At 38.9% G+C, this 18,037-nt stretch overlaps 1 protein-coding gene across 2 annotated transcripts in view; it reads right to left on the bottom strand.

Annotated features, from left to right (window-relative positions):
• Positions 1 to 18,037, bottom strand: part of LOC138757492 (uncharacterized) — a 105,328-nt gene that overhangs the window by 37,146 nt on the left and 50,145 nt on the right. For both annotated transcript variants that reach the window (XM_069924935.1, XM_069924936.1), the window contains exon 2: positions 381 to 677. In XM_069924935.1, coding sequence (XP_069781036.1) covers positions 381 to 672 — 292 coding nt within the window. In that variant the 5' untranslated portion in view covers positions 673 to 677. The remainder of the gene's footprint in view (positions 1 to 380; positions 678 to 18,037) is intronic.

The following is an 18,037-nucleotide window of genomic DNA, read 5'->3' as shown; positions in this document are numbered from 1 at the left end:
AGAAACCCTATTTTAATAGAATGTATTTCTCATCGATCATTTATGTTATCAAATCTTGATAAGCTTCTCAATTTTGATTTGTATTAATCTGAATGAAGTCACATTTGAGAAAAAAAAGGTGTTGAGTCAAGTTGAGATTCCCTTAATCACTGCAGAATATGACATACAAAAGTCATAAGTCTAATAGAGATTAAACCTAGAAAAAAAATGCATTCTTCCTGAATCATGGTTTTAATAGAGTAAAACAATCTATCAAAAGCAAATAAAAGATGACAAATATATACAACACATTGAATCTTTAGACTTTGCAAGTACTGTAATAAAATGAATAGTAAATATTTTTAACAGAAAATAAATTCTAAATTGAAAAACAGCCTTACCTTGAAGAAATGATTTCTGATTCAGAATGTGATTTTCTTTTGTATGAGTTTCACAAATAAACCAGCCTGTGGCTATAAAATAAGGAGTTTCATTTTGGCACACAATTTTCCCCTGATTCCTTTCATTAATGGAATGATTTAAAGATATTTTTATCTCAGTCATTCTTCGAGTTCCGTTTTGTGAACAATTGATGGGACTTGTAACATTCATGAATCCAAACAGGGAAGCTGGATTGGTTACTTCATTTGATAAACTTGGGCCAGTACATGCTACCATGAGTATATTAATCATGTCACCTGTGAAAGACAGGTATCAGTAAGTAACTTTGTCATTTAGAAACAACATTACGAAGGAAAAGTTTTTTTTAAATGGGGGATATCGCAAATGCACTGCCGGAGGAGGTGATGGAATCAGTCAGTAAATTAAAAGCCATTTAGGCAGGCATTTTATAGGCAAGGTATAGAGGGATTATGGACCTAATGTCAGCAAATGAAATTAGTGTTAATGTGCAAGATGCTCAGCAAAGACATGATTGGTCAAGGGGCCTATTTCTGTGCTACACAATTCTGTGATTATTTGTAATGACTCGATCATGTTATTTTCATCAATCACGAAAGTTCTCAAAAGGATGCTAATAGATGAGTGATAGTCTTACTTATAGTTTGGGGAAATTGTGGAGGTCAGCAAGAGGGACAATGTGCATAATTTTCACCACTTATTTAACTATGCCCTCAGTCCATGCTGCACAACAAACAACCCTAGATTGTCCAAACTCTCTTCACAACTACTCAATTCCATTCCTGATAAATCTTTTTTGCACCCCCTCCAGGGCAATCTCATATTTCCTGTAATGTGCAGAGCAGAACTGTACACCAACTGTACTTAGCACAACATCCCTACACATATTCTTTACTTCAGTTAATAAAGGAAAGCATCCTGTGTGCTACTTTAATGAACTGCTACATTTATGGATTCTAAAGTCTCTCTATTGCTCCACACCACTCAATACCCTCCCCATTTACTTTATATTCATTTGTCTTGGTGCATTTGCTCAAATGTATTACCTCACACTTGGCTCAATTAATTTCACTTCCCACTTATCTTCCCAAATAGCTGGAGCATCTTTATGTCTACCTATTTATCATCTTTTTGAGCATCTATTTGTTTACACAGTGTAAAACTTTCCTCCATACTACCAACCTTGGTGACATTGTCAAACTTTTAAAAATTCTGTTCCACATTTAAATCCAAATCATTATACAAATAGAAGCCTACCTCCTTTTTTTTAGTCAAGATCCACCTGGAACACTCGTTTAGGCATCTGATAAATTTCTGAAGGGAAGTTAATTAAACAAACAGTTCCAAACAACACCATCTCTAGTCCTTTATTAATTTGTCTGAGTAACAGCAAGGACTGTTTTCTGGCCATTTCCATCAATAAAGTACTTTCTATGACCAGAACAATCAGTAAGAAACCTGGTCTGTATTAACATGTCTTGGTGGAAATATGTAAAAGAGAACTAGCCACCTCATAAACTCTTAAAAGGCTTCTAATATATTTTTAATTTTTTTTTTAATTTTTTATTTTTCACACCATAAACCATATTGACCATGATACATACATTTTCCTTTTCAAATATATACAGTGTCATTTTCTCCCCCCCTCCCTCCTCCCATCCCACCCTCCCTACCTCCCCCCCATCCATTTAAAGTACAAAATCTAAGATACATTAAACCAGTCAAACAATGTTGTCATTCAATAAAAATAAACAAGAAATTCCACTGAGTCAATTCTTTTCATTTCCTTCTCCTTTCGTTAATTTAGGTAGTGAATGTCCCCGGTAGGTTTTCTCTATTGTGTTTCCTGTAAGGCTCCCATATTTATTCAAATATTTCAATATTATTTCTTAAACTATATGTTATTTTTTCTAATGGAATACATTTATTCATTTCTATATACCATTGTTGTATTTTCAAATTATCTTCCAATTTCCAGGTTAACATAATACATTTTTTTGCTACGGCTAGAGCTATCTTAACAAATCTTTTTTGTGCACCATCCAAATCAATTCCAAATTCTTTGTTTTTTATGTTACTTAGGAGGAAGATCTCTGGATTTTTTGGAATATTGTTTTCTGTAATTTTATTTAATATTTGGTTTAGATCTTCCCAAAATTTTTCTACTTTCTCACATGTCCAGATTGCATGAATTGTTGTTCCCATTTCTTTTTTACATCGAAAACATCTATCAGATACTGTTGGGTCCCATTTATTTAACTTTTGAGGTGTAATGTATAGCCTGTGTATCCAGTTATATTGTATCATACGTAACCTCGTATTTATTGTATTTCTCATCGTTGCAGAACATAATTTCTCCCATGTTTCCTTTTTTATCTTTATATTTAAATCTTGTTCCCATTTTTGTTTAGTTTTACCATTTGTTTCCTCATTCTCCTTTTCTTGCACTTTAATATACATATTTGTTATAAATCTTTTGATTATCATTGTATCTGTAATCACATATTCAAAGTTATTTCCCTCTGGTAACCTCAGACTGCTTCCTAATTTATCCTTCAAGTAGGATCTCAATTGGTAATATGCCAGCACTGTATCTTGAGTTATATTGTATTTATCTTTCATTTGTTCAAAGGATAATAATCTATTTCCTGAAAAACAATTTTCTATTCTTTTGATCCTTTTTTTCTCGCATTCTCTAAAGGAAAGGTTATCTATTGTAAAAGGGAGTAACTTATTTTGCATCAATATTAGTTTTGGTAATTGGTAATTTGTTTTATTCCTTTCTACATGAATCTTTTTCCAAATATTGAGTAGATGATGTAATACTGGAGAACTCCTACGTTGTACCAATTTTTCATCCCATTTATATAATATGTGTTCAGGTATCTTTTCCCTTATTTTATCTAATTCTAATCTAGTCCAATCTGGCTTTTCCCTTGTTTGATAAAAATCTGATAGGTATCTTAATTGTGCGGCTCTATAATAATTTTTAAAGTTTGGCAGTTGTAAGCCTCCTTGTTTATACCATTCTGTTAATTTATCTAATGCTATCCTTGGTTTCCCCCCCTTTCCATAAAAATTTCCTTATTATTTTCTTTAACTCCTTGAAGAATTTCTCTGTCAAGTGTATTGGCAATGCCTGAAATAGGTATAATATCCTTGGGAAAATGTTCATTTTAATATCCTTCCTAATAATGTTAATGGTAAATCTTTCCAATGCTCTAAATCGTCCTGTAATTTTTTCATTAGTGGATAATAATTGAGTTTATATAGATGGCCGAAATTTTTATTTATTTGTATACCTAGGTATCTTATTGCTTGCATTTGCCATCTGAATGGTGATTCCTTCTTAAATTTTGAGAAATCCGCATTATTCATTGGCATTGCTTCACTTTTATTTACGTTAATCTTGTAACCCGACACTTCTCCATATTCCTTCAATTTCTTATATAATTCTTTTATTGATAGTTCTGGTTCTGTTAAGTATACTATAACATCATCCACAAATAAACTAATTTTATATTCCTTGTCTTTTATTTTTATCCCTTTTATATTATTTTCTGTTCTTATCAATTCTGCTAGTGGTTCTATAGCTAACGCGAACAATAAGGGTGATAGTGGGCATCCCTGCCGTGTTGACCTGCTTAAGTTAAATTGCTTTGATATATATCCATTTATTGTCACTTTCGCCAATGGCCCCTTATATAATGCTTTAATCCAATTAATATACTTCTCTGGTAAACTGAATTTTTGCAATACTTTGAATAAATAATTCCATTCTACTCTGTCAAAGGCCTTCTCTGCGTCTAAAGCAACTGCTACTGTTGGCGCTTTACTCCCTTCTACTGCATGAATTAAGTTAATAAATTTACAAATATTGTCTGTTGTGCATCTTTTTTTAATAAATCCAGTTTGGTCTAGATTTACCATTTTAGGTACATACTCTGCTAATCTGTTTGCTAATAGTTTAGCTATTATCTTATAATCTGTGTTAAGTAATGATATTGGTTTATATGACGCTGGTGCGAGTGGATCTTTCCCTTGCTTTAGAATTACTGTAATTATTGCTGTTTTACATGAATCTGGTAAGCTTTGTGTTTTATCAATCTGGTTGATTACTTCCAGGAGGGGAGGAATTAATAAATCTTTAAATGTTTTATAGAATTCTATTGGGAATCCATCCTCTCCTGGTGTTTTATTATTTGGTAATTTTTTTATTATATCTTGTATTTCTGCTATTTCAAATGGTTCTGTTAATTTATTTTGTTCCTCTATTTGTAATTTTTGTAGTTCAATTTTGGTTAAAAATTCATCTGTTTTCCCTTCTTTCCCTTCGTTTTCAGTTTGGAATAATTGTTCATAGAATTCTCTAAAGTTTTCCTTGATCTCCGTTGGATTATATGTGATTTGTTTGTCTTTTTTCCTTGATGCCAATACCATTTTCTTAGCTTGTTCTGTCTTAAGCTGCCATGCTAGAATTTTGTGCGTTTTTTCCCCTAGTTCATAATATTTCTGTTTTGTCTTCATTATGTTCTTCTCCACCTTATAAGTTTGTAGTGTTTCATATTTTATTTTTTTATCTGCCAATTCTCTTCTTTTAGTTGTATCTTCCTTCATTGCTAATTCTTTTTCTATATTTACTATTTCCCTTTCCAACTGCTCTGTTTCCTGATTATAGTCCTTCTTCATCTTGGTTACATAACTTATTATTTGCCCTCTAATGAACACTTTCATTGCATCCCATAGTATGAACTTATCTTTCATTGATTCCGTATTTATTTCAAAGTACATTTTAATTTGTCTTTCAATGAATTCTCTAAAATCCTGCCTTTTAAGTAGCATGGAGTTTAATCTCCATCTATACATTCTTGGAGGGATGTCCTCTAACTCTATTATCAATATCAAGGGTGAATGGTCTGATAATATTCTAGCTTTATATTCTGTTTTTCTTACTCTATCTTGCATACGAGCTGATAACAAAAATAGGTCTATTCTTGAGTATGTTTTATGTCTACCCGAGTAATCTGAATATTCCTTTTCATTTGGGTGTTGCTTCCTCCATATATCCAAAAGTTGCATTTCTTCCATTGATTTAATTATAAATTTGGTTACTTTGTTCTTTCTGTTAATTTTTTTCCCAGTTTTGTCCACATTTGAATCCAAATTCAGGTTGAAATCCCCTCCTATTAATATGTTCCCTTGCGTATCTGCTATCTTCAAAAAAATATCTTGCATAAACTTTTGATCTTCTTCGTTAGGTGAATATACATTGAGTAGATTCCAAAACTCCGAATATATCTGACATTTTATCATTACATATCTCCCTGCTGGATCTATTATTTCCTCTTCTATTTTAATTGGCACATTTTTACTAATTAATATAGCTACTCCTCTTGCTTTTGAATTATACGACGCTGCTGTTACATGTCCTACCCAATCTCTCTTTAATTTCTTGTGCTCCAATTCAGTTAAATGTGTTTCTTGCACAAATGCTATATCAATTTTTTTTATTTTTTCAGTAAATTTAGCAGTTTCTTCCTTTTAATTTGGTTATGTATTCCATTAATATTTAAAGTCATATAGTTCAGCGTAGCCATTTCATACTTTGTTTATCTTCCCTTTCCGTTTCTCCATCATCACCTTTCCTTCTTATCCATTTCTGCTTTCTTGTTTTGAACACTTTATAAGACAACATTTCTAAAACATCAAACATTTTCCTTATTCTCCTATTTAAAACTTCTTTAACCCCATTCTCCCCTCCCCCTCCTGAGGTGCCCTTTATCCCTTGTCGGGCAACCACATCTCCCCTCTCCATTTGGATTTGCGAATTCACTCGCAAAAGTCAACTGATTTTGTAGTGACCGTAACTCCTCCCCACCCAGCCCCCCCCAGAAAAGATTTCAATTTTCATATGTAACAAAGGTCACTCTTTTAATTCCCTCCTTATTCCCTCTATTCCCTTTCCCTCCCTTATTAATTCTTGTCTATACTCTATATATTTTCCTCTAAATATGGATACATTCATGTATACACACTATATATATATATATATATATATATATATATATATATACACATATACCTCTTTACACACATACATATAGTTCGTGGTCATTTTTACTCTCATTACATGTCTTCATCTCTCTGCTTGTTTTGTAGTTGTTCTGCAAATTTTCTTGCTTCCTCTGGATCTGAGAATAGTCTGTTTTGTTGCCCTGGAATAACTATTTTAAGTACCGCTGGGTACTTTAACATAAATTTATATCCTTTTTTCCATAAGATCGTTTTTGCTGTATTGAACTCCTTCCTCTTCTTCAGGAGTTCAAAACTTATGTCTGGATAGAAAAAAATTTTTTGACCTTTGTATTCCAGTGGCTTTTTGTCTTCTCTTACTTTCTTCATTGCTTTCTCCAATATATTTTCTCTTGTTGTATATCTTAAGAATTTTACTAAAATGGATCTTGGTTTTTGCTGCGGTTGTGGTTTCGGGGCTAATGTTCTATGTGCCCTCTCTATTTCCATTTCTTCCTGTAATTCTGGTCTTCCTAGGACCCTGGGGATCCAATCTTTTATAAATTCTCTCATATTCTTGCCTTCTTCATCTTCCTTAAGGCCCACTATCTTTATATTATTTCTTCTATTATAGTTTTCTATTATATCTATCTTCTGAGCTAACAGCTCCTGTGCCTCTTTAACTTTTTTATTAGATTCTTCTAATTTCTCTTTTAAGTCCTCTACTTCCATTTCTACAATTATTTCTCATTCTTCCATATTTTCCACTCTTTTTCCTATCTCTGACATGGTCATTTCCATTTTATTCATTTTTTCTTCTGCATTCTCAATTCTTCTTTTTATCTCATTAAATTCTTGTAATTGCCATTCTTTCACTGATTCCATATATTCTTTAAAAAAAGATACATCCATTGTCTTGCCTTTCTCTTCTTCTTCCACTTCTTTCTGTTCTTCTTCTTCTTCCTCTGGATTGACCATCTGTTGTTTCCTTGTTTTCTTTTTACCCTCTTCTTTCTTGTTGTCGTTATTGTCTGTGTTCTGCACCTGCTGCTGTGCTGCAGGTGTCTCTCTCAGCTGTGGAGATCGACTCCGCAGCTGTTCCCCCCTCCCGTCAGTGTGTTTTTTTTCATGCACATCGCACATGCGCGACTCCTCGCACATGCGCGGTTGTGCACTTTTACTCGGCTCTGCGAGCCATTTTTGTAGTCCCGAGCCCGGGACTTCCACTGACCTGTGGGAGCGGGCTTCTCTCTCCGCGGCGGGCCTCTTCGGACAGGTAAGGCCTTCACCTTCTTCTTCCGACATTCTTTCTTCCTCCTTTCTTCCCGTTGTTTTTGACTTTTCTCTCTTCGCTGCCATTTTCTTCTCACCTTTATTTTTACTTTATTATAAATTTTAATCTTCTACCTTTGTGCTTTGTGTGTTTTTTTTTTACTTTTCGGGAGAGGGCTGGAATTCCCTGACAGGCCACTACTCCATCACGTGACTCCTTCCATATATTTTTAATTTTAAAACAATTACATTATACCTTTTTCATGTATGTGCTACAATGCTTTTTCTTACAATTCCCTGCCTGTAGAACAAGGTATGTTAATCAAGTTCTCCTAATGATCCAAAATCACAAAATGCTGGAGAAACTCAGCTGGTCAAACAGTGTCCTTTATGTAGCAAAGGTGAAAATACATAACCGACATCAAGGTATAAAGAATGTCAGCAGGCATCCAAGCAAAAGGATGGGGGAGGGGGGGGGAGGGGTGGGGGAGAGGGGTGGCAAAGACAGGAGATGATAGGTGGAGAATGGAGGGAGGGGACAGCAGCAAACAGGGGGAGGAGGGATGGCTGGGTGGGTAAGGGCAAGGGAGGGGAGTGAAATGGAAAAACTGGAAAGGAGGAGGGGAAAGAAAAGGTGAGCAGGTTAGGAAGTCGATGTTAATGCCATCTGGCTGGAGAGTGCCCAGATGGAAAATAAGGTGTTGTTTCTCCAATTTCAGGTGGTCTGGGTTGGACAGTACATGAGGCCATGGACAGACATGTGCGTGTGGGAGTGTGACTCAGAATTGAAATGGTTGGCTACTGGGAGGTCTCTGATGTGGAAGAGGGAGCTGAGGTGCTCAGTGAAGCGATCTCCCAATCTGCGAGTGGGGAGGGATGAGTGCATGAGGGAATCATGGAGGGAAGGGTCCCCACCTATTGCCCTCCTCTCGCCACCTTCCCTTGTGCCTGCAGCAGGTGGAACACTTGCACCCGCACCTCTTCCCTCACCACGGTCTGGGGCCCCAAACAGGTCATTCAAGTGAAGCAACACATGACTGATTTACTGCACCTGATGCTCTCTTTGTTGCCTTTTCTTCATCAGAGAGACAGGTCGCAAATTGGGAGATCGCTTCACTGAGCACCTCCGCTCCTTCTGCCATAACAGCGACCTCCCAGTAACCAACCATTTCAAATCTAAGTCACACTCCCATACTTACATGCCTGACCAAGGTCTTATCCCACCCAGACCACCTGCAGATTTGAAAAACACCATATTTTCCTTCTGGGAACTCTCCAGCCAGATGGCAATAAGAGTGAATTCTCTGCTTTCTCCTAACCTGCTCACCTTTTCTTTCCCCTCCCCCTTTCCAGTTTTTCCATTTCTCTCTCTCTACCTACCTAACCATTCCTCCTCCCCTGATCACTGCTATCCCCTTCCTCCTTTCTCCACCTATCATCTCCTGCCTTTGCCATCCCCTTCACCTCCCACCCTTTTGTTTGAATGCCCGCCAACACTCTTTCATATCTTTATGAAGATCTCAAGCCCAAATCATCGGTTATGCATTTTTACCTTTGCTACATAAAGGACACTGTTTGACCTACTGGGTTTTTCCAGCATTTTGTGTTTTTACTTCATCCAGGGTGTGTACAGATGTTCATCGTTTACTTCTAATGTCACATTTAACCCACAGGAAAACCACAATGGGTCATTATAATTTTTATAATTCTGACCATAAAAGATTTTTCAAAACTCCTTTATAAACGTTTACCCACCCAGTTGGGAATTATTGCAAAGCCTCTCCATAGTCTTCAATTGCCATGATCTAAAATCTATATTTTCTGCTTTCAAATGTGATTTATGTCACATTAATATTATACACTAAAACCCCTGGTATCTGGGATCTATGGATTGGTAGATGCCAAATAAACACATTTTCCAGTTGTTTGAGATTCACTCTTACAATGCCTAAATAATACAGTTGCATTAAGAATAAACAGTTTAAAAGGCATAAGACAAAATACTATACTGTACTTACATTGAACAAACTTTATTTGCATGATTATATAAACCTTAAAGCATTTTATTTTACTTTCAGTCACATTCTTTGAAAACATTTAACCATCGGTGCATCTGCAGGTTCCTCCTCCTCCATGGAGTCCCATGAAAAAAGAACAATAACATAGATAATTATTGCCCCCCTTCTCCAAATTTACCAATAAAGCCTTACTAATACACTTAATGATATTCTAATAAAGATAAAGACTTTTACTAAGCAGGGATAATGAGACACTTTAAGAGAGTCACTCCAATGGCGAGCGCATCAACCAACTCTTCATCCTGGGTGATGCCATTTTATTTGTACACAGCCACTGCCATCGGCTGTTCTGAACCCACTGCAATTGCATTGCAGCCACCATCCTCGCAACAATGTACTGCGCATGTGCAAGCTCCACAAGAGCACATTAGTTGAACCGAGTACTGGCAGGGAGCAGGCACCATGCTGTGCTCTCTCTCTCTCTCTCTCTCTCTCTCTCTCTCTCTCTCTCTCTATACACCATGTCTAGCATGTTTGGTTGTGTTCAGTAAAGTCTTTTGCTTGGTTTACCTCACCCGCCAACTCAACTCATTAATAACGAACATGCAATAACGAACATGGTGTCAGAAGTGGGATCAAAAGCATCCCAAGCCTGAAGCCTTCCAATCATAAATTGGTTGTAGTGAGTAACCACAATCAAGTTTTTCACAGTCACCTTAATGGCGGACGGATTCAGACAGCATGACCCACTCACGTTTGATGAGAAATGTAGCAGAGAACTTGGGCATTTTCAAACAGGAATACGACACATTCATAGCAGCTGCACATAGTCACAAGCCTGCCCACACCAGGGTGTACATTTGGCGGGCCCAGAAGCCATTGAAAGGGAAAGGTCGTTTATATATGTGGATGAAGTGCTAGACAGGAACCTTGTTACCAGCTTGGCTGAGTTGAGAGAGGACCCTGAATGTTTAAAGTGTAAATTTAGAGAAATCTGCAACCCTCAGAGAAATGTGATAATGAAAAGGCACAAATTCAACATGAGAGACCAAAAACCTGACGAGTCGATAGATTCATACATCAGCGATCTAAAAATCAGGGTGAAAACCTGCAATTTTGGCACGCTTCGCAAGGAACTAATTAAGGACAGAATGGTCTGTGGCATATGCAAGACAGCGAGCTGACACTAGAAAAGGCCATTGCAACATGTTTGGTGTACAAAACTACCAAGGGAAATAGTAAAAGGCTGGCCTCTCCACAACAGCAAGCCACAAGCATTGACGCAATAACAGCCGGGACTGGTGAGCAGACAGTGGCTAGAAGCCAGAAGGAACAGCCAGCCAGGCCACCCCACACCAAGGACAGGATGCGGCAACTGTGGAGGAGACCACAGGCCGAGAAGGGAGATGTGCCTGGCATTTGGCCAGTAAGTGCAGGAGCAATCACTTCTTGGCCTTTTGTCTAAGATCAAGTGCAGAAGTGCAGAAACTGCAGCAAATGGAACCACTTCAGCAGGTGCTACAGATCCAGGTAGCAGACCACTGCATGGACCAGACCACTTGGAACTAGAGCAGAAAGGGAGTGATCCCGACAATGAGTATCACGTCAATGGGCTCACCCCATGGCAGGCAACCCAGCAGGAACACAGATTTGAGGTAACAATGAGGCCTTCGTCTCCATGGAAGTCAACAGCAAGACAGCTGAGATTAAAGTAGACACTGGATCCAAATGCACTGAGGTCATTTAACCGGCTGAAAAAGACAGAACAAGTCAAACCATGCATCAAGTTTACAAGCCTAGTGGCTTATAGAGGCAGCAGAATCCAGACCAACAGCATGACGTGGTTACGGTGTTTTGTACAAGGACAGTTCCACATGCTATCCTTCTTCATGGACCGCAAGGACGTCATGCCTCTGCTAGGCCTCATTGCTTCATTTAGTACAGAGGTCCATCAGAGGATGATTTCTCACAGAAAATCTTTTCTGAGTACAGTGAACTTTTCAAAGATGAGCTGGGGAGGCTGCCTGTGACATATTCAATATAGCTCGATGTGGAGGTAAGACCTGTAGTCCATCCAGCGCACTGCATTCCAGAAGCAATGAAGGATAAAGTCATGATCAAGCTGGACAGAATGCAGGACTTGTGAGTCATCAGTCCAGTCTTAGAACCAACCAAATGGGAGTCCTCCATGGTAGCTGCCAAGAAAAAAGATGGACAGGAGATCCAAATTTGTATAAATCCACAAGACCTCAACATGGCCCTAAAAAGACTACATCACCCCATGCACACTGTAGAGGAGGTGCCGCACTGATGGCCAGCGCAACAGGTATTCTCGGTCCTGGATGCGAAGGGCTCATTCAGGCAGGTCTCGCTCGACTACTGCTCATCGCTACTGCCCACATTCAGCACTGCTTTGGTCGGTACAGGTTCCAAAGGTCCATGGAGCAAATTTTCACCAGGTTCCCCTGTGCCATCATAGTCAATGACATATTAGTAGGTGGCAAAACACAAGAAGAGCACGACGCCAATCTAAAGAAGGTGCGTGACTGGGCACAGAAGGTAAACCTGCAGCTCAACCCCTGCAAGTGTAGGTTCCATCTAAATCGTCAGCTTTGTGGGCATGTGTTCACCAGCAATGGCCTGAAGGCAGACCCTTCTAAAATGAGGCCCATCAGTGAAATGCCAGTGCCAATGGACATGCTGCCCTGCAACAGTTCCTGGGCATGGTGAACTACTTGGACGTTAATCCCCAACTCAAGTTAACTGACAGCCCTGCTCAGACAGTTGAGCCACAGAGACATTGAATGGACCTGGCAAGAGCAACAAAATGCCTTTGATGCCCTAAAGAAGCACATGTCTTACCCTCCAGTCCTCGCCTTCTAAGACGTGTGTAGACCATGGATGCTGACCAGTGACGCCTCACAGTACGGCCTAGGAGCAGCATGCCTGCAGGATGAAATACCAGAGGCGTATGCTTCCAGCCCACTTACAGACACAGAAACAAGGTATGCTCTGATTGAAAAAGAGCCTCTGGCAGTGGTCTTCACCTGCTTGATTATGATTATGTCTAAGGCAGGCCAGTCACCATAGACACCGACCAATTACATCTGGTGACCATAATAAATAAGCCAATTCATGCAGCGCCAGCAAGACTGCAGCGTATGATGCTCAGGCTCCAGAAATACCACATCACCCTTGTACACAAAGGCGGCAAGAAAATGCATTCAGCTGATGCTTTATTACAGGCTTCTAGAAAATGCATGGTCCAGCAGGTCGAGGAAGAGGACAGTTTCAATGTGACGATGGTAACTCATGTATCCTCGGCCCAGCTGGATGAACTAAGAAAGCACACGGCAGAAGACAGAACCCTAAACACTCTGGCTATCTTAATTAAGGGCGGTGCAATCCTTTTTTTCTTACCGTGATGAACTGCTTATTGATGAAGGGATAATCATGAAGGGCCAAAGGACAGTCATCCCTAGCACACTGCAGAATATGTACGTGGAAATCCTGCACAGAGGGCACCCTAGCGCAGAAGCGATGAAACGCAGAGCAAGGGACATTGTCTTCTGGCCAGGTATGACAGAGAACTTAGATGACAAGGTACAGTTCTGCTCAGTCTGCGGCAGTACCAAGCCATACCAGCAGAAAGAGCCACTGCAGCTACATCCTGTACCCAACTTACCTTGGACGACCGTGGCTAACGACATCTTTGAATGGCGGAGACAACAGTACGTAATACCAATAGACTCATACTCAGGCTGGTTTGAGATAGATCTGCAACCTCTGCGGCTGTCATCACCAAATTAAAATGGCATTTTTCGGTACATGGGGCACCTCATACACTTCTCTCAGACAATGGCAGACAGTTCGCCAGCCAGACATTCCGCGACTTTGCGACAGCGTGGGACTTCACCCACATTAGCAGCAGCCCAGAGTACCCACAACCAAACAGGCTGGGCGAAGGAGCAGTGAGAATTGCCAAGCAGCTCATGAAGAAGTCCCACAGAGAGAAAACAGACATCTTCCTTAGCCTATTCAACTTAAGAAACATCCTTTGTGACATCACCCTGGGCTCACGGGCGCAACGGTTAATGTCGAGGCAGTCCAGGACCACCCTACCAGTGGCAAGGAGACTTCTGAAGCCCCAACTAAAGGACCTGAAAGATGTCAAGGCCCAGCTGCCTTATTGGCTGGCACAAAACAAAAGTTACGATAAAACCAGCCTGCCACTTGTGTCATTGACCAAAGGGCAAGTGATAAGGATGCAAATACCACAAGGTTACGACTGCCCAGGTACAGTTGAAAGGAGCTGCCAGGAACCCAGGTCATACCTGGTTTGTTTAAGGGGGAAAATATACAGGAGGAACAGATGACACATCCTCCCAGTAAGAGAGCCACCACCATCTCAAACCGACCCAGATAAATTGGCATTTTTTTTAAGTTGGAACATGAGCCTGGGATCGATGAGAGCCCCCTGGTAACCACAGGACAAGCGATGGACAATACTCCTGAGATTATGAATCAGGACAAGGTGCCAAAAGCTCCACATCAGCAGCGGGCTATTACAAAATGTGTGTTGGGTGTGTCGGTAAGCCAAACCCAAAATATCAGGAATGAACTGGGTTGAATGCATATAGTTTGAATGTATATATTGTACTAGTGAAAGTTATATTCACTGTGACATACAGTGGGTACCTCAAGAAGAGGGATGTAGACAGTTGCTGCCATTGGCTGCTCTGCACCCACTGCAATCGCATTGCAGCCACCATACTCGCAACAGTGCTCTGTGCATGTGCGAACACCACAAGGGCACATTAGTCGAACCGAGAACTGGCAGGGAGCAGATGCCATGCTGTGGACACTCTCTCTCTCTCTCTCTCTCTCTCTCTCTCAACCATGTCAAGCTTGTTTGGTTGTGTTCAGTAAAGTCTTTTGCTCGGTTTACCTCACTCGCTGACTCAACTCATTATTAAGCATGCAATAATGAACATTATTCAAACAGAACTTTATTCAAATAGCTGCTATGAGCAAAGCATAACAAAGGCACATTGCTGGTTTAATATTTGCTCCCATCTTCATCAAACATTTGTGTTATTTCAGAGAACATTTACTTTTACAATGTTAAACTTTTATTTACATTTTTTTTTAAATCCCTCTTTTTTTGCTGGTTGTTTGTTGAGGTTGCTGGTTGCTTGAATTCTGGATAACAGGGGTTTTATTGTATTTTAATTTATGTTGACTGCTTAAAAGATGGCATCATTTCTCTCTGTCTGTTTGTCTCTCTCTCACATACAAACACACTTTCCTCCTCTTCCTTCCCTTCTCCCTCTCTTTTTGTCAGTAATAATGTAAGTCTGAAACCCATTCTTGTTTTCAATTTCTAAAATTAACAACTCAGCATTTTCACACAGTCAAATCAGCATATTATCATGTCACATGTGCATTTAACACAAACCATCCTTTGGACTTAATGTGATCTTTATAATGGAGTAGTGGTCAGATTATCACAGACAATTATCTCAACATGTTCATACAATGTATGCAATTAATTCCTTAAATAAAGTGATTAGAAAATATTACCAACTAGCTATTAATGATCTGTTGCATTAGAGAGCCAGCCCTGATGTCTTAATACTGACTAAGGTTGAAGTCTACACAAGACACATCAGGGCATGAAATAACACAAGTTTCAACTCCACCTGAAGATCTCGTCTCACCAACACCACCCTCCCATTACACCCATACCCCAGGCAACTGCTGGTATTTGAAGGGCAGAAGGAAACAATAATATGGTAAAAGAATGGAACCACAAAAGACAGGTAAAATTCTTCTGCAAGAAAAATTTGATTACAAAGTCAATAGTAAATGTAAGAAAATACTTAAGAAGGAAATCAGGAAGGCAAAAAGAAGTTGTGAGGTTGCTTTGGCAGATAATGTGAAGGTAAACTGAAGGGTTTCTGCAAGTATAATAAGAGAAAAAGAATAGTAAGGTGCAACTTAGTCCCCTAGTAAATCAGAGTAGTTATCTATGCATGGAGCCTCATGAAATGGGAGAGATCTTCAATAGTTTTTTGCATCAGTATTTACTCAGCAAACTGACATAGTGTATAAGGAAGGAAGGGAAACAAGCAGTAGTGTCATAGAACATGTAGAGATTAAAGAGGAGGAGGTGCTTGTCTTTCAGTGAATAAAGGTAAATAAATCCCCTGGGCCTGACATGATATTCCCTTGGACCTTGAGGGAATTGCAGAAATTGCAGAGGCCCTGGCAGAAATATTTAAAATGTCCTGAGCCACGGATGAGGTGCCGAAGGATTGGAGGGGAGCTCATGTTGATTCGTTGTTTAAAAAAAAGTAGACCAGGAAATTACAGGCCAGTGAGCTGAGGTCAGTAGTAAGTAAGTCATTGGAGGATGTTCTGAGAGATCAGATTTACAAATATTTTGACAGGCAAGGGCTGATTAAGGACACTCAGCATGGCTTTGTGCATGGTAGGTCGTGTTTAATGAATCTTATAGTGTTTTTCGAGGAGGTTTCCAACAATGCAGATGAAGAAAAGGCTGTGGATGCTGTCTACATTGACTTTAGTAAGACCTTTGAAGAGGTCCCACATGGGAGGTTAGTTCAGAGTGTTCGGACATTAGGTATCCATGGAGAAGTTGTAAACTGGATTTGAAATTGGCTGAATGGGAGAAGACAGAGAGCGGTAGTGGTTGATTGCTTCTCAGACTGGAGACCTGTGATTAGTGGTGTGCCTCAGGGATCAGTGCTGAGAGCATTGTAGTTTGTTGTCTATATCAATGATCGGGATGATAATCTGGGAAATTGGATCACCAAATTTGCTGATGACACAAAGATTGGAGGCATTGTGGACAGCAGGGAAGGTTTTCAAAGCTTACAGAGGGATCTGGATCATCTGGAAAAATGAGTTAGAAAATGGCAGATGGAATTTAATGCAGATAAGTGTGAGGTGTTGCATTTTGAAAGGACAAACCAAGGTAGAACAGACACAGTAAATGGTAGGGCACTGAGGAATGCAAAGGAGCAAAGGGATCTGGGAATACAGATTCATAATTCCCTGAAGGTGGTGTCATAGGTAGACAGGGATGTAAAGAAAGCTTTTGGCATCTTTCCCTTCATAAATCAAATTATTGAGTACAGGAGTTGGGGTGTTATGGTGAGGTTGTATAAGACATTGATGAGGCCAAATTTGGAGTATTGTGTGCTGTTCTGGTTATCAGGATAAAACAGAGATATATGAGTGTACCTGATCACAGATGACTTAGCCATTAATGTTACTTCCATAAAATCCACATTTAATTCCCACACCCCAATTTTCTACCGTCTCAGGAGCTCAAAACTTTATTCAAGCCTGAAATCTTGGATAAGAAACCGCATCATTTTCAGGATGGCACTTCTCAAACTAGAAGCCTGACAGGCAAAACTAACAGAATCCACCAAAACCCCCACTCAGCACCCCATAGTTAGGTCTGTATGAGAAATAAATTTCTGTATGATATATCTGACCATATGCCTAATATACAATTCCCACAAAATATCCTTGTGAACATACCTTAATCATAAGTGGTTTAATTTGACATATGAATACATGCTGTATCCATCACAACTTAACAAAATATAGATGTGCTTTCATGATAAATAATTAAAATTGTTAAATAAGAAATACAACATAAATATATTAAACATTCATATGCTACTATTAATGCAGAGCCATATCAGTGCAGATGCACAATATATTATGGTATATTGTCTGTGAAGTGAACCATGAAAAGGAAATTTTTCTTCACAGAGCTGCTTGTTTGCATTGGCATCAATTTTAGGATCACATGGAATTTTCCTACGAATTTTACCAAGGCTCTTCCCTCTTGCTCCATTCAAAGATAACAAAAACATATTTGATTGAATTAAAGCAAATTCTACTATTTCATAATACTTAACCTTTTGAACTAAAAAAGAAAAGAACGTTTTTTAAAAATAAACAAAATTGAGTTCTTAATAAGTGGCAAGCAGCTGCATATAATATGAGTTTTGAATATGTTGGTGTTTTAGTATCTCAGAGACATTGTAATATAACCTTGTGATTTGTCATTGGAATGATATGTCAAATACCTTTTCTCAATAGTCAATTAAAGCTCACAGTAAATATAATTAATTATCAATAAAGCCAAAAATTGTGGAAATGCATAAAAGATCAAGCCAGCATCCACAGAGTAATAAAGCTGAATTACTGCTTTGGTCGATGACTTCTCATCAGAACTAGTGAAAGGTTATCCACCTGAAACAGTAATCTGGCTCCCTCTCCCCAGTGATTCT

This window comes from Narcine bancroftii, chromosome 3 (assembly GCF_036971445.1).
Source record: "Narcine bancroftii isolate sNarBan1 chromosome 3, sNarBan1.hap1, whole genome shotgun sequence".
NCBI classification, from domain to species: domain Eukaryota; kingdom Metazoa; phylum Chordata; class Chondrichthyes; order Torpediniformes; family Narcinidae; genus Narcine; species Narcine bancroftii.
The sequence above is the reverse complement of the archived record's forward strand: the minus strand, read 5'-3'. Positions and strand labels throughout refer to the sequence as shown.